The sequence below is a fragment of the Halichoeres trimaculatus genome, unplaced genomic scaffold (genome assembly GCF_033239565.1).
Source record: "Halichoeres trimaculatus isolate MK-OKI-2021-1 unplaced genomic scaffold, fHalTri1.1 fHalTri1_scaffold_1, whole genome shotgun sequence".
Lineage (NCBI taxonomy): Eukaryota > Metazoa > Chordata > Actinopteri > Labriformes > Labridae > Halichoeres > Halichoeres trimaculatus.
Genome location: NW_027437179.1, coordinates 952,325 through 976,206, shown reverse-complemented (window position 1 = coordinate 976,206; position 23,882 = coordinate 952,325). Strand labels below are relative to the sequence as shown.

The 23,882-nt window shown below is 42.8% G+C and overlaps 1 protein-coding gene across 2 annotated transcripts in view; it reads right to left on the bottom strand.

Moving 5' to 3' along the window:
* Positions 1-23,882, bottom strand: part of grm7 (glutamate metabotropic receptor 7) — a 378,422-nt gene that overhangs the window by 72,392 nt on the left and 282,148 nt on the right. For both annotated transcript variants that reach the window (XM_074669750.1, XM_074669683.1), the window contains exon 8: positions 11,493-12,428. In XM_074669750.1, the coding sequence (XP_074525851.1) occupies positions 11,493-12,428 (936 nt within the window). The remainder of the gene's footprint in view (positions 1-11,492; positions 12,429-23,882) is intronic.

Here is a 23,882-nt window from a genome sequence, read left to right as displayed (position 1 = left end):
ATGGATGCCAAGAAAATCAGAGGGAGAGCCAGAGGTGTGAGAATGAGAGGAGGACGCGAAGGATGCGGAGGACGAGGACGGGACGATGAAGGATGAGGGCCATAATCTCTGATGAGATCGGGGCCACTTTGGTTGACCATGTGGTGAACCATGGTCTAACAATGAGGGAGGCTGGGCAAAGGGTGCAGCCAAATTTGAGCAGATACACAGTAGCATCCATCATCCCGACTTTCCAAAATGAAAATAAGAAATTTAGTCTTACTAGTATTAGAAAATTGTTGTACTGCAATTCAACACAGCACTCAGTGAGTACAGTATTACAGTATAAGTTTATCCACTCTGGACCGTGTCTTGTGAAGAAATTCTCTGAAGATGAAACAAATCTACAGAGTTCCATTTGAACGCAATTCAGACAGAGTCAAAGAACTGCGATATAACTATGTGCAAGTAAGTCCTCTTCAATCTTGTAACTGATGCATACCCTGAAAACTGTAAATATTATAAATGTTTTAGTTTTGGAATCATAATGAATGTATTTCACAATAGTGACCACTCCATGTCTATTTCTGATATAATCCTGTGTGTTTCAGAGAGTCCTTGAGCTAGAGGTGGCTGCAGTGAAGCACCAGTTAGTCTTTGTTTATGAGGTTGGATTCAACCTCACAAAAAGACGTGGAAGTGGAAGGAACATCATCGGCCATTTTGTGTTCTGAGTCAAAAAAACAAACAAAAAAAAAAATTCTAAAATATTTTGCAAGAAGTGTCACACTGAACACAACAAGGCTCGAGTCATGATGAATATTATGTAATCACAGTGTTTTACACTGAGCACATCAGTGTTCAACTGGTTCATAGAAATGTTTGTTCATCTAGTGGTTTGTGTGTGTCATTTGGAGACAAAACACCATTTTGAGAAGAATAAACACTGTTTTGGATGTAAAGTTTCATTTTGCAGGAGAATTGAGGGGCTTTGAGAAATGTGTGAGTGATTTTTTGATTTGTGTGTAGAGTTCTGAGAATATGAGGCATCCTTTCAGAAAATGTGTGTAAGCAATCGTGAAAAACTGTAAAGACCCAAGCAGAAACAAGAAATCAAGCTGTTGATTGATTTTGTGTGAAAAAAAAGAAGAAAGAAGCGGTAACAGCTTGTTTTTTTCTGTTTTTGTGTTCTGCGCAAAAAGCCCACAGCCCATTTTTGTTTTGATTTCCACACAAAAATTAAAATTCAACTTCATATTTCATTTTGTTAGTGGGCGGGGCTTTGAAACCCAGCAGTGCTGTGCAGCGTGACGACCAAGGTACCTTTTAACGGTTTGTTTTCTGGGCATGACCGACACAATCAGAAACAAAGAAACAAGTCTTTTTTTTGTTGTTTTTTCGTTTTGGGGCCAAAAACAAACAAAATAAATAACTTAGTTTTTTGGCCATAAAATTAAAAAAACACAAATTCAGCTCAATTTCTTGGCACAGAAACGAGTCTTCATTTTTTTTTCATTTTTGGCCAAAAAACTAAAAAGCACAAAAACAGTTTTTTCTTTGTTTTTTTCTTTTTGTCCCACCAAAAAAATAAAAAAAAATAAAAAAATACAAAAAGGGAGATTCAGCTGAATTTCTTGTTTTCTGTTCTATAATCAAAAACTTACCACTCCATGTTTCGTTTCATTGGTGGGCGGGCTCTCTGATTGACAAGTGTGCTTCCTTTCACTCTACTCTTCAAAATAACAGTTCTTCTGTTTGACACTGTCCACACAAAATTTACTGTAAATGTGGTCAAATAGACACTCCTACTGTAATAGACACCGCACACTTCAGCTTTTAATAATTCATCATTATTGACTACCGTAGCCTTTTTAAAATTATGACAGCAATTTGTCTTTGTTACATTTTTCTTTTTTTCGATTTTTCTAATAATTAAGTTCGCGGTGTATATAGCAGAATTAAACAGACAGACTTGCCACTGTATTAAAAGGAGTGTTTTGGAGACTCTGGCCTGATAAATCAGCATTTAACCCTTTGTTTAATCCATGACTGCTCGGATCAGATAATGCAACAACTTTTTGTATTAGCCTAGCTGTTGCCTGTTCATGCAGCTGAGTGACCATATCGCATTGTGTCTATTTTGAAGATGAAAACACTTTGGCAGGATGTACTATGACAGTCTGTCGACGGGCACTGCATTTGCCATTGGAAAAATAAATGCCTCACATCTCCATAAAATCCTACAGCAAAGACGTCAAAACTTGTTACCAAAAATGACCAGCAGATGTCGCACTGTGTGACATTATATTGCGTTTCAGCAGCAAGAATTAATATAGAGCAGATACAAAAATAAGAGAGGAACAAAATGGAAACAATTTGTGAGAAAGGTATTGGCAAATGAAAAGAAGTGTACAAATAAATACAGGTTATAAAGATTATATAGAAAACAAGTCTACATTTTTCTACGTTTCTACGCCTTATGTTTTTCTGTTTTTTCGTTTTTTAGCCAAAAATGATAAAACAAAATAAATACTAATTTCTGTGCGTAGAAATTGAGCTCAATTTCTGCTTTTTAATTTTATGGCCAAAAACAAAAAAACAAACCGTTATTATTATTATTTTTTTTCCGGCCCAAAAACTAAAATAACAAATAAAGACTTGTTTCGACTCCTCAGAGTCAGTTGTAATTGAACCCAAAAGCAGACTGAAGCAGAGAAGCAGTTTAGAGGTTATTTATTGAACACAAGTGAGGGAAGCTATCCAGGATCCAGGGGGGGTGAGAGTGTTCCGTGAGGGTCCAAGAAGGTGAGTGAATCCTAGAGGTGAAAGTGTCCGGTGGTGCTGGTGAGAGCTGGTGAGAGCGTGGCAGTGTGGTTGAGACCGGGCAGCTTGTAGGAGGCTCGTGGAGGCACTGGAGGAAAAACAAGAAGAGAATAAGGGTAAGTTCTTGATAACTTTCAAAAGCTCAAACTTGAATCTTAAATACTTAAGTTCACAGCCAATGTACCGTGCGTAGTGCTGGAATACTCTGGTGGTGAACTCCTCACTCCACAGAGCTTAAGAGCAGTCCCACTGATGAGTGTGATGAGTGTCAGGTGCGCAGGTGAATCAGCCACAGGTGCAGGAGAGAGAGGGAAAGCAGAGCGCTGCCTCTGCTCCGCAGGGGAGACTGGAGGAAGGTCCAACAAAGCACAGAGATCACCACAGTTTCTGATTGTGTTGGTTATGCCCAGAAAACAAATGGTTTAAAGGTACCTTGGTCTATGCCCTTCACAATAAAAGTCTCTCTGTCAGGCATGAAGAACTGGACTTTTGGTGCCTGCATTTATTCCAAATCAACACAAGTGGTGTACACACACACACACACACACACACACACACACACACACACACACACATATATGTGTGTGTGTATATATATCCATATATCCGTTTATTTTCTGAACCGCTTATCCTCTTCAGGGTGGCGGGTAGCTGGAGCCTATCCCAGCTGTCATTGGGCGGAAAGGCCACACAGAAAGGCCCATCGGCCAAGGAGGGGATTTGAACCGGTTACCTTCTTGCTGTGAGGCATATATATATGTATATATGTATATATATATATATATATAAATATATATATATATATATATATATATATATATATATATATATATATATATATATATATATATATATATGTCCGTGTTTAGGTAGAAGGACTGAGCTGTTTTCTGCATTCACACCAGTTGTGATCAAGTAATGCTGTCTGTTTGTCTCAAAGAAGATCGGATGTTTATCTCTGTATTGTTGAATTGAAAATATTACGTTTGAGTCATTTGTTTTATTGCAGTATTGTCAGTTCAATCAGGCTAGATTGTTAGAAATAGAATAGAATAGAATAGAATAGAAAATACTTTATTTATCCCCGAGGGGAAGTTCAGGAGTCACAGCAGCAATCAAGAAAACAAAAGTAAGAAAGTGTATAGAAAGTGAAAAAATGTCCATAAGAAATTAGATGACGACATCCTGTCCACCACTCTCCAGCCCAGCCAGTCTGCACCTCCACAGGGTCCAGGACTGAGCCTCCCCAGCAGTCTGTTCAGTCTCTGTCTCCTGGATCCTGTCTGCTCACAGCAGACGAAGCTCCTCCAATGTGGCGCCGGCGTCTGATGTCAGCTCCGTTAGCCCCTTCCGTGAACAGCACGATGCCGCTGGGTTAGCACGGCTAGCTCGTCCATCCCACCGGAGATAGATCCCACGTTCCCAACAACGATGGATGGAAGGACAGGTCCACGTCGTCACCTCCCAGCTCACACCTGAGAACCAGCACATCGTCCTCACCTCCTCCTCCTCAGCTCGAGGGAAATCATCAAGCCCTACACTAGTTAGCATTGACATGCTACAGGCTGCTAACAGCTAATTTCACATGTAAACAATGCAGCCATGGTTACATGTAGGATCTCCAGACAAACACAGGAGAAAAGTAGTAAAAATATCGCCGAAGCCACAAAAAGTTTGGTGTCCGTGACCAACAATGAACCATACAAAGTAATGATCCACTCCAAATACAAAGATTACGAAAAAGAGACGAAGAAATTACAAGAAACAGACAAAGAAGAGAGAGCTGCTGCAACAGGCAGCTACGTGGGCCGTGCCTAGCAACAAGAATATACATCCAATCACCTCGGCCATTGATTGATGTATACATCTGTATGTTTGGTTTACTGTTTTAACAACATGCATTTCAACTTAAACACATCATCAGATGAAAAGCCACTCTACCATTCAAGAGTGGAAAAAATCAGAGCAGGGTCTCATGTTGCTGTTCAATAGGCTAGTTGGTGATTTTAATCTGGCTTGTACCTGTCACAGAGGGAGCTTCTTTTATCTGCACCAAAATTACATTAGATCCACAACCAAGATCTAATTCCAAACAGAGCTCTGCATGGTTTGGAAAGTGAGTAAAGTGAGGTTACAATGTAAAAATCAGCTTATTTCACTTTCACAAACTGATTCATGCCTCTGGTATTGTATGTAGAAGAACATTTAGCCCCAAAATGACTTTTATAGCACATCAGAGTGACATTTGGAAAATTCTGTGAACCTCATTTATTAATCTTGCGTGGGAATTGGCTCAGATCTGAGTGTAAAAACAAGCTTATGGCAACGTTCACATGTGTTTTCTCATGCGCACCAGGACCAATCACAGTGTACGCCTGATCAGCTGTTGATAAATGTGGCAGCAGAAAATAATCGTAATTTACATAACACGCCCCTAAATAATCAAGGTTCGGCTGACTGAACCCAGGGAATTTACAACATGGAGAGACACATAACGGGAAAAAGGGAACTCCTTCATGCTGGTAATCAACAACGCCACAATAACAGTGGAGAGAAATGACACCGTGTTATTTGTGGTGGGAAAGTTGAGTGATTCAGAAAAAAGCTCACCTGCAAAGAAATCACTGCAGTGATTCAGCAGTGTGGATGTGACAAACTAAAATACAGCAGAGTTTGAAAGATGTAATTTAAACATTCTTTATTTATACTTTGATTAAATAATCTGACTGTGATGTCTGAATATTAGAAGCCACAATATAATTAACTGTTTCTATTCAGGTCCAGAAAGGTGGAAAGTTGGCTTTTAAAAATATGTTTGAGCTCTGAAAGAAGCTGCAGACTCCAGCCTGAACCTGTCACAGACTGAGGAGGGAGTGGAGCTGTTTCCAGGTCTGCATCAGTTTCATGTAGAAGTGACAGAGGGACACACCAACCTGCTCTGTGTCAGATACAGATAAAACATTTTTGATATTGCAAACTTGTTCACCTATAAACTGATCTCATTAATTTTCATTTGTGGTCGTTTTGGTCAATCCAGGCGTCCAAGATGTGTGTAGATCCTACACAATTACGCACGGGCAGACCAGAGTTTTCAGATTATTCGTACCACAAGACGAGCACATAAGATGTGATCTCATGAACGTCTTTTGTTATAAAATAGTCGCGTTTTCGCACACAGTTCATGTGATAATTTTGTGAGGAGTGAAATACTGTTCACAGTAAATCCTGTAATCAATACAGCTTCCTTAAAAAAATCCAGGCTAAAAGTTTGATCCAGAGTCATCTCTCTGTAGAGACTTTATCATGGACATGAGAGTGTATCAAAAACTGATAACAGCATCTCTATTTTTAATTTTAATTTTTTTAAGTAAACCAATAGAGAAAGCACATTTTTTATACGGAGAAATCAGCTGACAGCTGGCGCTTCTCTCTCATAGCGATGTATTCTACAGATTGGCAGAAGAAGAGCGAAATGCTAGAAACATTCTTGGTGTCTAATCTAATTCAAGGAAATGAAGCTTAGCGGAAGTTCAGTCAGGAAGACTGGGTTCTCACACTCTTCTGTTCCTTCACTCACTTTTTCCCGCTTCTCTCTATCAGCTTTTCTCTTTATCAGCTTTTCTCTCTATCCAATCACAGTGACTCTGCTTCAATCGTAAGCCAATCATGTCATAGCTCTCAAAGTTCAAATGCTGTCTCTTCTGCTTGTCAGCTGTCTTTCAGGCTCTTGTCACAACCTTCCTCCTCCCTGGGAGGGAGAATCTGTTCACAACTCTTTCTGGTGTATAAGTCTCTCCTGATTGAACTCAATATTAATCTAAGAACATCAGTTTTTCTGTCTGAAAATGTTTTCCCCTCATATGATCTGATAACTGGTGACGGTGGCAGAGAAGAGGACTATGGACAAACTACTGGCCATTCTGGACAACACCAGCCACCCTCTGCACACTGTCCTCAGCAAACAGAGAAGCCCGTTCAGTGCCAGGCTGCTGCTCCCCAGATGCAGCACAAACAGACTCAAAAACTCCTTTGTCCCTCGCGCCATCAAACTGTACAACTCTGCACCTGGAGGGGGTAGGAGGTGGGGTGGGAGGACAGGGGAGGAGTAAAATAGAACTGTATGGACCACAATAATCTCAACTGACTGCAATAACAACCCTGAGTTTATTGCTCTAACTTACTTCCGAATGTCACTTTAACTGCTGCTGTCAGAACCCCCCATTGATGCTGCTATAACTATTTTTATTATTATAACTAGCATTACTATTATTGTTATTATTATTATTATTATTATTATTATTATTATTATTATTATTATTATTATTGTTGATATTATTATTATTATTATTATTATTATTATTATTATTATTATTATTATTATTATTATTGCCAGTACTTTTATTTCTATTACTAATGCTATTGTTTGTATTTATTTTGTATTTTGCTGTATAGAACCTGTGTTTTTATTTATCTTCTTTCTACTCTTATCTATTCTGCACATCTTTTTTTGTACTACGGTGTTACTTGCTGCTGGAATCTGAATTTCCTGAGGGAACCCTCCCAAAGGATTAATAAAGTTCCTATCTAATCTAATCTAATCTAACTTTCCTCCACAGACAGATTTCTCCTGCTGCACTGCGCTGCCCACTGACATGAAACTTGCGTACACAGACTCAGACCTGGCGTGGGATTTGAGCGTACCTGACGCCCACTTTCAGGTTGATAAATGCCGATCTGTGCGTACACCCATTTAACAAGCGTACGCACATTTGATAAATGCGGGCCAATGTGCTGAAGTCTGTTGGGGAGCTCACAGGCTCAGTGCTTATCAGCTTCTCTGTGTCCTCAGGAGGTTTAGGTTGACATGTGTATCCCTGAGGACAGGACACATCAGAGGGGTTTACCCCAATCTGTCTCTTTAAAGCTGGGTGCCAATCCCAGGATCTTAGTCTGTCCAATGACTCTGCTGAAGATCAGCGCTCAGAGCGCTAAGCGTCTGGCCGGACACCCTCACCTGCACGGCTGATAACACACACCTCCTCCAGCAGAGCCTTCCTAATCTCAGCCTCTGGAGGGCTTTGCAGCTCCACACCAGCAGTCACTGAGGACCAGGCATTACAAGGATGTTTGAGCTCCATCAGGATCTCATTTAAAGTCACTCTGCTGGTAATAACAGAGACCTTAATCACGTTACAGCAGTGTGTCAGCCTGAGCGGGCACTCTCTGTTTCCTTCAGGTTTTCACACATTTCTCCACACCAAACTTCCACACAGCCTGCCAAACAGCAGTCCCTACAAGCTGGACAGCTTTTCAGAGCTCTGACTGGGAGAGAAAAAAAAAGGTTTATATTTTCCACTTCCTCCAGTTTGTCAGGGCACGTTAAGGTGAGGCACCAGATTAATACATTACAGCTACAAGAAAAAATGTGACCAAGAGATAATGAACTCGTGAGATTTATTGTTGTTTTTTCATTTGAAGATAGGGTGTTGTGTTTTTTTCTGTCTTTACTCTGTCCCTCTAGGGCCCCCGTAGTCTGTTTTCATGATTTACAGCTCAGTAAATCTGTTTTTCTCTCTCTGGTGTTTTATGAGTTTTGATGGGATCACAGGCAGATTCAAGGATTTCCCCTTTTGTTATGATTTGTCAAGTCCAAGTGAACACAGTGAGCATTCTCCTAAATGAACCCTTAAAATCATAAAGATGATTGTTGATGTTTATATTATATTTATTTAATAATCCATCATTTAAGTCACTATTTTTATACCATATTTTTAGTGAACGTTCATTCTTATATTCAATTTCACTTTACACTTGTGCTTCCATTGTGTACTTTCTTATATACTATAGTTTGTATTTTGTACTTTCTGTTTTTAACACTTTTGAAGGAGAAACTGTAACCAAAAAGCTATTCCCCTTCTGGGATCAATAGTGTGTTCTGATTTCTGAAACGTTCACATTGTGTGAAGGGTACTATCTCCGTAATATCTGGCCTGGTTCCCTCACTGCGTCCCTCCTCTTTGGATAATCTGAAGTCTGAGTGGGAAGAAGACCTGGGCGAAGAGATTTCTGATGACCTGTGGGAGCTAATTCTACGTCTTCCTCTTCATTTTGTGCTAAACATGGACTAATCCTGGGGAAAACTGTTCATCATACACATTTCACTAAAGTCAGGTCAGCAAAACTGTACACAAACAATGACTCTATATGCAACAGGTGCCGTCAAGCTCCAGCATGTTAAATAGGTGTAAAACTGTGCTACTTCTTTTTGTAACATATTGTGTGGACAAACTTTGTTGATGTCTTGTTCTAGTTTACTCCCTTATCGTTTTATTTATGAGTATTTTTTTTTTATTCTAAAACTACTCTTATTTTACCTTACCTTACTGAAGAACCTGCTGATCATTTACTTGTATGTCTGAAAATTCAATCATAAAAGTTTTAGAATTAAAAAGTTATCAGGTATTGTTCAGGCACTTCCTGTTTTGTGCGTGGCTCGTTTGGAGCATTTTACTGAACTTGTATTTGTTCTTGGAGAATGATATTTCGTGACCATTAACAATCAACCTACCTATCATACATCAGTCACTCTGAAGGTGTTTGTCTAACAGACCACCTGCTTTCAAGTTCCCAGAATAACAGAGAGGAGGGATCTGTGGGACAGCGCCCCAGTCATCTTTATTAATTTTTGCTGATGGAGTTTGGCCAAAGCTCATTAGAGCCGCTCAGCAGACTGCATTTCACACTTTCACTGGGCTTGGTTCATTTAGCAATAGTTTTCATAAAGCTTGTGATAAGACCTAAAGGTCATGCAATTATTGTGAGAACCTTTAAACTTGTCTAATAACTTTTCCACATTCTATAACTTTCCACGGGGTGAAAGAAAATTGGGTTCAGCCACTAGCGGTGGGTGGAAGCGAGCTCACAGTATCACTGTCTGGGAGCTTTAATAACCTGGTGTAACCCCCCTGAAAAACAGCATCCCAGCTGGTGCCCCCCAAACCCCCCTACCCTCAGCACCTGAGGATTGCACCTGTTGCCTTGTGATAAATCTCCACGCAGTAATTGCTTCATCAGGACCAAACAGCTGACGAGAACAAACACCACCTGGGGTCATAACAAACGCCGAATCAGATTTATGTCACCTTTAATGTGCAATATGTTCCCAACTACTGGCATGCTGTGGGAACATGAAGCCAGGACGTCACAAAGACCTGCTGGTGTCATCAGAGTCTGCAAACAGAGCTCGTATGGAGCGGTATGAGAGCTCCTCTCTGGTGTCAGGTCGCGTTCATCTGAACAGCTTTGGCCTGGAAAACTGAGACTCACAGCGCTGGAAGAGATCTCCTGATGCTCTGTTTGACATGGAGTTTTTGTGATTTGTATCAGATTTGTAACGCCAGGCAGCAGAGTGTTTGTTTTCCTTATGAAGCAGAGAGGAAACCTGGGAACGTTTGAGTGATGAGATCTACTACACTTCATTGGAAACATTTTGGAGAAACAACTGTGAAAGACTCATTGATTTCAGTTTCCTTTCTCTGATGATGCGCCCTGACCGCCTAGACCGTTCAGCCTTGTTTCCATCAAGTGGTCCGGTTCGGATCACTACAGTTTGGTTCAGGTTGGATCAGTAAAGCCTGATCCTGTTTGTGTTTCCACAGCCGACCGTGACCTTCTTGGTAGGTGGTGTGTAAGCTGGATCCTGATAGCCGTGTCAGCTACGTAATAGCTATAGCAGAAACTCATCTTCTTCTTGATGTAAACATGGCAGGGTTATGTGTTGCTCTTTATTACTTACTTACTACAGGAAGTGACGATTCTCTCCACCAATCACAGGCTGCAGTGTCTCTAGCTCCACCTTCTGGAGTTGGATCAGTGTGTCTGACACCCCAACAGAAGGGAACCAAAAAGTGGGATGGCACGTGTTGGTAATTTGGGGACCTGTCCTGGTTTCAGTCAAAGGAAACACCACAAAATATGTGCTGTACTGAGAGGAACTGAACTGAACCACTTGGTGGAAATGGGCTTTAATGGACTGCTATGATGATGATGATGATGATGATGATGATGATGATGATGATGATGATGATGATGATGATGATGACTTGTAGACAGTTTGCACAATACTCCACCAAGGACCTGGACTGGACTAAACCACTGGGACAAAGTCACATTGTTCCTCAGGATTTCAATCATTTGCTGACTTTAGTTTTCTGCATCAAATGTTCCAAGGAAACACACGCTAACCACTGGTTTGGATCCACAGGAGTGATACCTTCAAAGCAACAGTTATGTGCATCAGCTCCTTGCCCTTCATGTGTGCATGCATGGGATACCAGTTACTACCTCCCTCACCTCCCTCACTGAATTCACTTCTGACCCCAGTAAAATCAGACACAGCTTAAAGGAGGATCTGCAGAAAAGGAGGGTTGTAAAGAGTTTTGCAGAGGAGGAAGAGGAGGAAGAGGAGGAGGGACACAGAGGTTTTAACAGAGCCATCACTCGGCTGAATCTCTGAGCTTCAACAAACTTCCTTCTCCAACCAACACACCGAGAAGTCTAGTAGTCACTGCAGAGCCACAGACACAGATCTTAGTCTCATCATCCTTGAATCAAGAAGCTGGGGTTCAGATCCACCCCCTCCAGCTCCATCCCCACCTGTTAGCTCCACCCATTCAGCCTTTAGCTCTTACCTTCTCTGCAGACTGCGCCGTGCCAAAGAAGATGGGTATGAAAGCCAGCCAGACGATGCAGGTGGTGTACATGGTGAACCCGATGGGCTTGGCCTCGTTAAAATTCTCTGGTACTCCACGGGTCTTGATGGCGTAAACAGTACACGTCACCATCAACAAGATACTGTATCCCAACGAACAGATGATCTGAAGATCCGTGATGTCACATTTCAACACCCCTCGCGCCAGAACTGGGTTGAAGGTCTTCTGCTCATCGTAGTCGATGATGGTGTTTGGTGGATCCACCACAAACCAGATGAACACCCCCAGCAGCTGGACTGAGATGAGACTGGAGGTGATGGCGAGCTGGGAGGTGGGGCTGATCAGCCTGGGCGCCGTCACCGACTTCTTGCCCTGCTCAAAGATCCGGTAGATGCGGTTGGTTTTGGTGAGGAGGGCGGCGTAGCTGATGCACATACCCAGACCCAGGAAGATCCTCCGAAAGGAGCACACGCCAACATCTGGCTTAGCGATCATGAGGAATGTGATGATGTAACACAAAAATATCCCAGTCAGGAGAACATAGCTCAGCTCACGCCCAGAGGCTCGGACTATCGGTGTGTCATTGTACCGAATGAACGTAGCCATGACGAATATCGTAGCAATAATTCCGATCATCGCCAGGAAAACTGGGATGACTGCCCAGGGGGAGTGCCATTCCAGTTTGATGATGGGTATGGGCTGGCAGATGGTGCGGTTGGCGTTGGGCCTCATGTTGTAGGTGCACAGCTTGCAGGAGAACTCGTCAGACTGGTACTGGTATCCGTCGCAAGGCTCGCAGTGCCAGCAGCACGGCATCCCTTTCACCACCTTCTTCCTCTCACCGGTCCGACAGGGGAGGCTGCACACAGACGTGGGAATGTCCACCTCCCCCCGAGGCCACTGCATGTCCTCCATCTGCAGACAGAGACATCATCAACAGTTAGAACACAGGGGCATCATGGGAACTCCTACCACATGGAGTCAAACCAGGTAAAGCTGAGCAGAGAGGGCAGAATGAAGAATGTGAGACAGAAATTAAACTCAGCTCACACACACACACACACACACACACACACACACACACACACACACACACACACACACACACACACACACACACACACACACACACACGCACACACACATACAGATCTGGACCCCCTCTTAAACTGGATCATTTGTGGAACAGAACAGTTCTGTTGAACCAGATGAAGCACAGATGCAGAGCTGGGAGCTTCCTCAGAGTCCGTGCTCTGAAGAAGCTCCCACCGTTTGGCCCGGCTGATAAACGGAGGCTGATGAGGGGGGGCTAATGAGCGAGGGCTCAGTTTGCTCTGGCTCTGGCTCGGTACCAAAGTAAAGGTCTGATCGACTTGACAGCTTAACTGCTGCTAATGAGTGATGAAAAGTCAATTAGTGAAAAATCAATATGGATCAATTCCACCAGGATCATTGCTCTGCAATAAGAGGACATCTTACCGTTCTGCTCTTTCCACTCGCTCCAGAATATGACTGATAGATTCCAGATGACCAATGTGTCACTTTCTTTTGTCCCATAAATTCAGTTATTTTTCACCAATTCACAACTTTTCGTCAGTATTTGTCTAAAATTTGTGTCTGTTCTAAAAAAATATTTACTCTTCATTTGGAATTGAGACTTCACCCCTGAAATAGTTGACTTTTTAATAACAATAATAAAAAAAGGAAAAAGATAGCTTTAATTCCTTTTTTTCTCTATTACAAAATATGTGTCTTTTTTCCTCACTCCATTGCCAATTTTGACAAGTTTTGGGGAAAAAAAAATCTTCACTTCAAATAACAAAATCATGTTTGGATTTTTTCATCCCTAATTTAACAGTTATCTCATAAAGAGTATATTGTTTTCCTCACAAATGTGACAAATGACATCTTCCCCACATCAGTTGAGGATTTATTCATTTTAATTTCTCAAATTTGACTTTTTATTTTCAAATATGACTCTTTTTAAGTTTTTCTCACACATTTACACCATTCTGTCACAAGGTAAAGACTTTTCCCAAATGAGTTTTTTTATTTTTTTTTAATACTAATGCATGTCTTTGTTTAGTGAAATTTCTCTTTGAGATTTGCATTTTTTTTTAATCACAGATATAAGACTTGTCTTCCAAGTGCAGTCTTTTCTTACCTATTTGCCACTTATCACAAATCTTCCCCTTGGAACCTGAGACTTTTCTTATTTCACACATTTGCCATTTCTAACCAAGTTGATGATTTTAAATAGTAACTATCATTTAAATAATTTGCACCTTTTCTTAAAAAAAAGAAAAGAAAAGAAAAGAAAAGAAAAGAAAAAGAAAAGAAAACCTTTCCTTTACAAATTTGTGATCCCCCCCCCCCCCCCCCCCCCCCCCCAAACTCCTTGGAGTTTTCTCTTTAACCCTGTAAAGCCTGACTCATCAAGAAATATAAAATTCTTTTTTTTTTTTGATTTGGAATTGAGAGCCCCTAGAGAATGAGCAACAGATCAGATGTTATTCTTACCACAACGTTTTGAAAATGATCAACTGCAATCCTGAAAGAAAAGTGTTTGGGTGATTTCATGAGAGTAGCCATTTGAAAAGGTCCAAAATGCAGCTTCAGCTGCTTGTGGATAAAGACATCATCAAGGGGGTGGAATTCTTTTTATTTGTTTAAACAGATTTTTGAGGAAATAATTTATTATGTTGATAAGATAGAGGTATTTGATACTGGTGTATCAAATATGATACATTAGGCAGTATAGGGTTAAAATTTACACTTTTTCCATCATATTTTTGTAGCTGTTCTCCAAGAAATTAGAAACTTCACATACGACATGTCACATATCTGCAACCTTTTTCAAAAGTTTGAGACTTTCTTCACTGAACATTGAGACTTTTTTTTCTCACATATTTGAGTTTTTTTTAAATTATTATCTTATTTTTATTCCAAAGGTTTAAAAAGGGGCAAAAATTTGACCCCTGAGCTTTTTACTGAGATGTGATGTTCAGGGGGCTGCATGCTGAGCTGCAGATAACATTAGACTGACTTCAGGTTTTCAAGGAGCCAGATGAACCCAGGGGTTAATCCTCTCCAGAAACAACACATAAGGAAATGGAAATCTGTAACGTCGTGGAATTAAGTGTGTTTGATTTGGACTTCATCTGGATTATTGTTTAAGGGGCTGCATGCTGAGCTATTGCTAAAGTAATTAAAAAAAAAAAAAAAAAAAAAAAAAAAGAGAGAAAAAAAAACACATTTTATTTTTTTTAGGAGAATCCTGCAGACTCTACCTTTAATTTAAGAAATGCACTTGTATGCTCCCTTCTTTTCTCTCATGTCATCTTTTAAAGGTCTCAGCTTCCTCCCCCCTGCAGCTCGAATGATATGAAATGATTCACACTAACAGAGGAAATCTGCAGCAAATCACATCAGTGATCCTTACATGAGATCCCTGAGAACCAGGAGTTTTAGATTAGATTAGATTAGATTAGATTAGATTAGATTAGATTACATTACATTAGATTAGATTAGATATATCAGCTCATTTAATCAGTTATGTGTCTGAGTGACCTAAACAGCTGAGGGACTCTGGAAGGCAGGTCCACATGTCCTGTCTTAAATCCCTGCCTGGGCCTTGGAGCGGCTCCTGCGTTGGTTGGCGGCCAGCAGCAGCAGCAGGTTGTTGTGAGCTGATGTTGGTGATTTTGGCAGACAGCTGCTCCATGTGTGTGTAAAGTAAAAGACTCAGAGCTGATCAGTACCACAGGCATCCTCTAGCGCGGTATCTGAATGGCTCTGAATCCATCGCTGGCTGCAGGAGCCAGAGGCAGCGCCGAAGACAAAGTCAGAAATGGACGCTGGGTGTTATCACCTCTGACTGTGGAGCTGAGCCTCCCCCAGGCGGGCTGATAACCCGAGTTAGTCCAGGATAAAGACCTGCCAGCTTCAGGCTTGTGTTTGTCCTCAGTGAAGATTCAGAACCACAACCGAACAACTCCAAACAGCTGGTCTAATCTTCCTCCCTCCAGCAGAGGATATGAATTCCCTCCTCCTCATCTCCCTCACCTCCTGCTCATGTCAGGCCTGTCCCTCTTCATTTCTTCTCCATTAAACTTTTCTGGTCACATTCATCAGACACATCCATCCATCACTCCCACATTTTGTCCAGCTCACTCTGAGCTTTTATTGAGTGACACAAATCCTCGCTGCTGCTCCTCCTCCTCCTCCTCACAGGCAGGTGAATGCGCTCTTCCATTTAGCATAGGAGGCACATTAAATGGGCCTTGTCATGTAAGAAACAAGCTTTGCTAGGCAGAATTGATGAGCAGCACGCTTGTCCTGTTGCAGAGTGACTCACAGCTGCATGGATCCTGAAGGGGTTCAGTCTGCATTTCAAACAGGATTCACAGCGCCAGCAGCGACGGCAGGTCAGTCATTTTAACGGAAACAGCATGCGTCTTCGCGGGCAGAGAGGCCGTCAAAGAGGCCGTCAGAGTGGCTGTCAGGGAGACTGTCAGGGAGACTGTCAGGGAGACTGTCAGGGAGACTGTCAGGGAGACTGTCAGGGAGACTGTCAGGGAGACTGTCAGGGAGACTGTCAGGCAGGCGTCAGCCACTGCAGCCTGCTCAATAATTCACTCAGGTCTTTGAGGAGGTGTCACGGGCACGTCCCAACACAAGGTCTCTGTGGTCTTTAATCCTGGATTGCGTCCACAAACAGATGTCTACATGTGGAGGATCAGGGCGAGGGGGGTCAGCAGGTTGTGCTGGGCCTGAACCCTCACAGACCTTACGACACAGATGAACAAATGAGGTGAGCAGAGGTACGTCAGACCTATGTGGACACATTTTGGAGGTGTGGATGGTGGTGACCCAGCATTATGAGGGGATCAACTCAAACCAGATTATAAATCAGTGCCTCTTTCATCAAATTTCAGTACACAGAAAGAGCTGTGTCAGCACTATCAGCTACGAGAAATGAGCTGAGGCTGAAGAGGTAAAATTAGCTGCAGTTCCCTGAGTGTCCTCTAGAGGCTGTGTGCAGAAAGAGCAGAAACCACATCCACAGCCATAAAAAAGGCGATCTTTGCAGCAGAAAGCAACATGTTTACAGCCTGGTTCCAAACATACGACAGAGGATTAAGGCCATGATAAAGAAACAAATAAATAAATACACAAGATTAATCTTGTATATTTATGACTTTATTATTATAAATCTATGACATTGTTCTCATAAATTTTGACTTTTTACCTATAAATTATGACTTAATCTCATAAATTTAAGGACTTTTCTTCTCGTAAATTTATGGACTTGATCTTGTAGACTGATGACTTTACTCTCATAAATGTATGACTTAATGTTCATCAATTCACAACCTTATTCCGGTGAATTGATAGCATTAATCTTTTTTTTTTCTTAATTGTGTCCCTAATTCTCTGTCCTTAAAACATGATTTCAGCCTGAATAAATCTTCTTTTTTTATGAATATGAGTTCTGCAAATTAAAAGGCACAGCTGAGTTTTTAAGGAGTTCAGGGAAGCTGCCCACACATCTAACCAATCACTCCCAGATTTTACAGGTGAATCAACCTCTCAATCAATGATTTTTGACTCAGGAGAAATTGAGGAAGTAAATGATTTTTTTTTGTTGGTGGTATTTTTCAAAATATTTTTACATTTGAATTATTCTTCATATTATACTCTTAATATGTATACTGAATGTTTTCTATTTTTTTTGCTAACATTAGCTGTAGCACTGCAGGCCCTTGAGCATCACAATGTTAATCCTCTGTATGTGTTACACATGTTGCAGAATAGACACTAAAACTACCTTGAACCTGAACTTTGAATGTTGAACACTCAAACAGTAACTGGTGTCAGATCCCGTCTTTGTGTTGGATGTTGACCTTTGGACATGTTGGACCTTTAATCTCCAGGATATGAAGAAGTGAACCTCTGGTGGTAAATGTAGAGGTGTTTCCTTTGGAGAGTGAAAACAAACTGAAAAAAAAAACCACAGCATCAGGGCTTTTCTTTCTGTCCAGGGTGAAAGAGGGAAAAGGAGAAGAGAGGTGTTTGTCCTCTTTATTGCTCTCTGGCCCTCCCTTTGTCCGTCTCTTCCTCTTATCAGTCCCCTGCAGACCTTTGCTCCTCAGCCTGCCTCTGCTCTGCTGTGGATGATAAACCCTCTGCACACCTCAGCCTCATTGCAGGCTGCTGGTCAGGTGTGCACATAAAAGGCGCCCAAGTTACAGCCCGGTCTGAGTCCAGATGCTGCAGTCCGTCATTAACAACCCCACCGCCTGTGAGGGAGAAGAAAGGAGAGCTGTGCTGTCTGTGCAGATACTACACACTGTTTCTGTCTCTGTGTCCCCTCACCATGCTCCTGCCTTGCCCTCCTTTCTGCCTCTCATGCAGCTCTGTTCCCTGAGTCCGGTTCAGGGACTCCATGTGTGCTGGAGCTGATGCTGGGTATAAACTTGATAAAGAATCAAAAACACAACTCTTCATATGGTTCTCTGGGATTACACATCCTCACATGGGAGCTACGTCTGCTGCACTTGGGCAAGTATTCCCAACCACCGGCCTATAAGCTGCAGTTCCTTATCCAGCCTGTAGGGGGCTCTGGTTCCTCAGCCCGTCATAAAGCAGATGGAGGAACGAACAACTGCCGCCACGCTCTGTTTCCGTGGATATGATGCTGAACCATCTGTATTTTTTATACGCTGGCTTCAGGTCTCAGCGCCCTGCACCCCCACCTCCTCTCCTTCTGCCTCCTCGCTGAGAGCGTCAGTTCATCATGTCACCAAACTACAGCTGCAGCGAAATGAAGCTAGAGGATCTACAGCTGCAGCTCCAAAGGGTCCAGGACAAGCTGGAGATAAAACACATGACCTCTCAGCTGTTTGCAGAAAATAAACAGCTCGACACAGCTCATATCATAATCAAGTGTTTTTCTCCAATTTCAACAAAAACCTCACTTTAAACGATGACTCACACAATCTGTAATTACCCCTTTATCTGCTCTGACCAGCATCTGTCAGCATCCCTAATGAACCTGACCCCATTCCTCCTGGACCAGGATCCTACAGGTCTCTGACATTCTTGGGTTTGTGACCACCTTCATCACATTCAACCACAGATTCTCTCTGGGTTTAAAGTCGGGCAAACATGACTGTCTCTCTAGAATATTCTAGGACTTCTTCTGGTCTGTTTGGTCCAATTACACTCAAACTTCAGCTCCCTCACAGATTAAATTACATATCCTTCTCAGACTTGACTGAATCTTTCTTGTCCTTCACATGTTTCTGGTTTCCAGAAGAAGCAAAGCAGCCCCAGAGCATCACAGAGGCACCACCATGCTTCACTTTAGGCAGGGTGTTCTTTTCAACATATGAACTAAGCACAAAACGCAAGGCAATCTGCGTTTGTTGGATTATTTCTTTGTAGTAAAAATGCTTCCTGGTGTCACGGCTGGCTCAAAGCCAGAGACAAAGACCGGGAGGAGACACGGAGCACATGTTGGAATTCAAAATTTATTTACAAAAAGAAGAAGAATGTTAGTCAGTGAATCAGTGGTGTAATGCGTGCATGCATGAGTGTAATGTTGTTTAACAAAATATAATCAGAGCGTGGTGGAGGGAAGCAGCCTGCCGACAAAACTTCCCCACGGTGGAATGACTCCAGCCTCCTTTATAGGATACAGGAACACCGGGCCCAGGTGTTCCGAATCCTCTCTGACCCCTTTTAGCCACACCCACCTGCACCTGAAAACAGAAAGGGACAGCCAGCAAACGACCAGTAGATGGGGTCGTCACACCCCCCCCCATAAAGACGGGGTGTCTATGGAGATCACTACAAGATCGCTACAAGATCACCACAGTAACCAAAAGAAAAACCAAAAATATACAACCTGAAGTGCCACTTTCTCTCATCCACAGCATCAGGATCCTGCTGGTGCACACTGCATATGGAAGGAGAGAAGTCAACACAGTCAGATTGCCACTAACCAATAGGGGCACGGGAGAGCGCGTCCGCTACAATATTTTCTTTGCCCTTGATATGGCGCACATCCAAACAGTAGGACTGCAACAATAAGGACCACCGAACCAATCTTTGGTTTGGACATTTTAGAGAATTTAGGAATGTCAGTGGGTTATGGTCAGTAAAAACAGTGACCGGCACCCCGGAACCGACATAGACATCAAAGTGTGTAACAGCCCACACTAGAGCTAAGGTTTCTTTCTCAATGACTGAATAATTCAATTGGTGTTTGTTGAATTTCTTTGAGAAGAAACTCACGGGCCTATCCACCCCCTGGCAATCAGTTTGCAACAATACTGCACCTGCCCCGACAAAACTAGCATCCACATGCAAGATAAATGGTTTTTCAACACATGGAGCAGCCAGCACTGGAGCACCACACAGGAGAGCCTTGGCGTTTTGGAAAGCCTGCTGACAAAAAGGAGACCACACAAATTTAGCGTCCCCCTTCAACAGGTCAGTGAGAGGGGCAACAACTGAAGAAAAATTCCTACAAAAGCTGCGGTAGTAACCTACCATACCCAAAAAGCGCATCAGCTCCTTTTTTGTAGCAGGGGTGGGAAACTGAGCTACTGCCCTCACCTTTGCCTGTACTGGCCTAACCAAGCCCTGTCCAACTACATGTCCAAGGTATGTGACTGTGGCGTGAGCAAATTCACACTTTGCCAGGTTAATGGTGAGATGTGCAGCTGCCAGACGTTCAAACAGTGATCTAATCCGTGCCATGTGACTGTCCCAGCTATGGCTAAAGATCACCACATCATCTAAATAGACGGCACAACCTTCTAAATCCCCAACTACCATATTCATTAAGCGCTGAAAGGTTGCTGGCGCATTTCTTAAGCCAAAAGGCATAACTTTATATGAATATAGGCCAGATGGTGTAGTGAAAGCAGAGATTTCTTGTGCTCGCTTAGAAAGTGGGACTTGCCAATAGCCCTTAAGCAAGTCAAATTTACTCACAAATTTTGCTGATCCCACCTGGTCAATGCAGTCATCCATCCTGGGAAGAGGGAAAGCATCCGGCTTGGTGACAGCATTGACCTTTCGAAAATCCGAACAAAATCTGGGGGTGTTATCAGACTTGGGGACAAGCAGGCAAGGGGAAGCCCAGCTAGAAGATGAAGGCTCAGCAATATTGTTATCTAGCATGTACTTTACCTCAGCATCAAGATACACACGCTTATCTGCTGACACCCGATAATAACGCTGTTTAATGGGCTTTGTGTCCCCCACCTCTATGTCATGCTCAATCAGATGTGTTTGCGAAGGAGTGTCACCAAACAAACTTGGGAAACTACGCACGAGCTCTACCAACTCACGACGCTGTGGCTCCCGCAAATGCCCCAGTAAATTCTCCAGATTCTGAAGAGCTTCAGTGTTGTTAAGACGACCACTCAAAACTGCTGCATCAAAGTCACCAGAATCCGTCTTGGCCACCCCAGTCTGAGGAGAAACCACAACAGTGTTAGCAACAGCAACAGGCAGGGCACACCCTGAAGCAGTGACAACAGGAGCAACACTATTGACTGAACGAGAGTAGTAAGGCTTCAGCAGATTCACATGACAAAGCTGTGACTTCCTTCTCCGATCTGGAGTAGATATTAAATAGTTTTCAGGAGAAGTCTGTTTTAAAACTGTGTGTGGACCTGTGAACTTCGCCTGAAAGGGAGACCCAACGATTGGCAACAGTGCTAGCACCTGGTCACCTGATCCAAACTGACGCTGCTTGGAGTGCCTGTCATAAATTTTCTTCATTTTCTCCTGAGCTGTGGCCAACATCTGTTTGGCCAACTCACCTGCCACATACAGTCTGTGCCTAAAACCATTGACATAATCAATAAGGTTTTTGGGAGGATCCCCACTTTTGAAATTATCCTTAAGGACAGCCAAAGGACCCCGTACAGAATGTGCAAAAACTAAATCATTTGGGCTAAACCCGGTACTCTCCTGAACAACCTCTCGGGCTGCCAGCATCAACCAGGGCAAGCCTTCCTCCCAATCCCTGCCCAGCTCAACACAGTAACACCGCAACAGAGACTTAAGCGTCTGGTGAAAACGCTCCAGATCGATCCTGGCTTTCTCTGTGTCACATTTTAATTTTTCAAGAGCCAACTCCTTCTCAACATCAGCCCGATGCTTAAATTTATCATGCTCCATTTGTAGCAACAATAACTCTTTCTGCTGTTCAAATGACAAACCGGCTGTTAGACTTTGCGACACCGGAACAGACAATCCCGCCTTGCCCTGGAGACTATCCTCCTTAGAAACGGACAACACCTCCATTTCATACAGATTAGCTTTTAGGATAGCCTTAACTGTGTCTTTAAGTCGTTTATCACTTATGTCCACATTGTAATGGTCCGCAATCTTTAACAACTGGTCTTTAGTACAGCCATCCAAAAACCCCTCAGACGGAGATTCAAAAAACTCCTCAACTCGAGCCATATTCCACAATTTCCGAACCGCAGAGAGCAAGAATTAAACACGCTGGCTTAAATAGGCAAATAGGAGCGTCCCCACTATACTGCCTGACCAAAGCTTACTATCTCCACCCTAGTCTTCATGGAGCCCCATACGGCGGGTATTACGCACTGGTGACCGCGCCTGGTAAAGCGACCAGCAATGCTGGCAACCTCCCCAAACTTACGGCCATGCCCCCTACCACGATCACTCCAGCACTAAAAAAAAATAACAAACCCAGCGAAACCCAAAGGGGTAGCGCTGCTGTACCTACCAGGGGAAAGTAACTTCAGCTCCGACAATAATATGAGGCCAGCATGTTAAAACTTACCTTCACACGGCCGAAAGAAAAAAAACACCACACTCCACGACTCCAACTCCGCTGAACTGAAACAAACGCACGCAGGTGATCCGGGTAACCCGATTACATCTGATTACGCACACGCGAGACCAATCACAACAGGGAACCCCCACACTTACGTCACTGCAGTTCGACTCCGAGGGAAACCCCCAAATCACGGCACCTGCGAGCAGTTAAACGCAACACAGTACAATTTATTAACGGCGCACAAAGCCAACAAACGCCTAAAATTAAACACAATTGGACGAGCCCCCAATTTGTCACGGCTGGCTCAAAGCCAGAGACAAAGACCGGGAGGAGACATGTTGGAATTCAAAATTTATTTACAAAAAGAAGAAGAATGTTAGTCAGTGAATCAGTGGTGTAATGCGTGCATGCATGAGTGTAATGTTGTTTAACAAAATATAATCAGAGCGTGGTGGAGGGAAGCAGCCTGCCGACAAAACTTCCCCACGGTGGAATGACTCCAGCCTCCTTTATAGGATACAGGAACACCGGGCCCAGGTGTTCCGAATCCTCTCTGACCCCTTTTAGCCACACCCACCTGCACCTGAAAACAGAAAGGGACAGCCAGCAAACGACCAGTAGATGGGGTCGTCACACTGGTAATAAATCTCATCCTGTTTTAAAGTATGTTTATTTCTTTTTAAAATGGAGCCCCAGTAGTTATCTATTATCAGGAACGGGATGAGCAGCAGAGCTGAGTTTGTGGGTTGTTCCTGTAAAGTTTGCTGAACAGCTTTTTCTGCAGTTCTTGGCACTCTTGTTTTGAGCTTGTGGTACCCTTGGGTGCTGTCAATCTGGTGCCAGCACCTGTGATTATGTGCCCTGCTACAGTGGTAGGTTAGGGTCTGCCATAAGAGTCAGCCTGTCATATTCAGCTGATCTGTACAGGGGCCTGTAAATCAAGCTGGTGTTCTGCAAAACCAAGTTGTTGCATCGTTGTTAAGAAAATGAGTGTGGGTACCATTTCCAGAGTGGAAGCTAAGCTCCCTCTAACGCGGGCTGTCAGAGACTGTCAGAGACTGTCAGAGAAGATTTGGCAAATTCTTTAATTGAGCAAGCCTCAAACTCAGCTCTGCTGCTCATCCCTCAGATCCATGTTCCTGATGAATGTAGCCCCATTCAAGGAGACAAACAGACTTTACAAAAGGACGAGATCAACATCTTTAATTTTTCTTAACATTTGATCCATTAATTAAGTTACAGTCATGTCCTCTCCAATGAACTACGTGTGCCTGAGCCTTCACCATCAAACAACATGAACGTCATGTAAAAAAGAATTAAAGTGTGTTTTTGTGAAAATTCCATGTACAGTTTGTTTTTTTTTTAACCTCAGGATCCCAGGACGTTTCTGGGTCTGTATGCATGACAAGCCATTAGCTTGTCTGACATTAGTAGGGGTAAAAAAAAAAGTTAATTAGCACTAATTACCTGCAATTACACTGACTGACCACTAAATGGAGCTTAAAGGAGAGTAGCAGCGGAGAGCACTCTGGAGG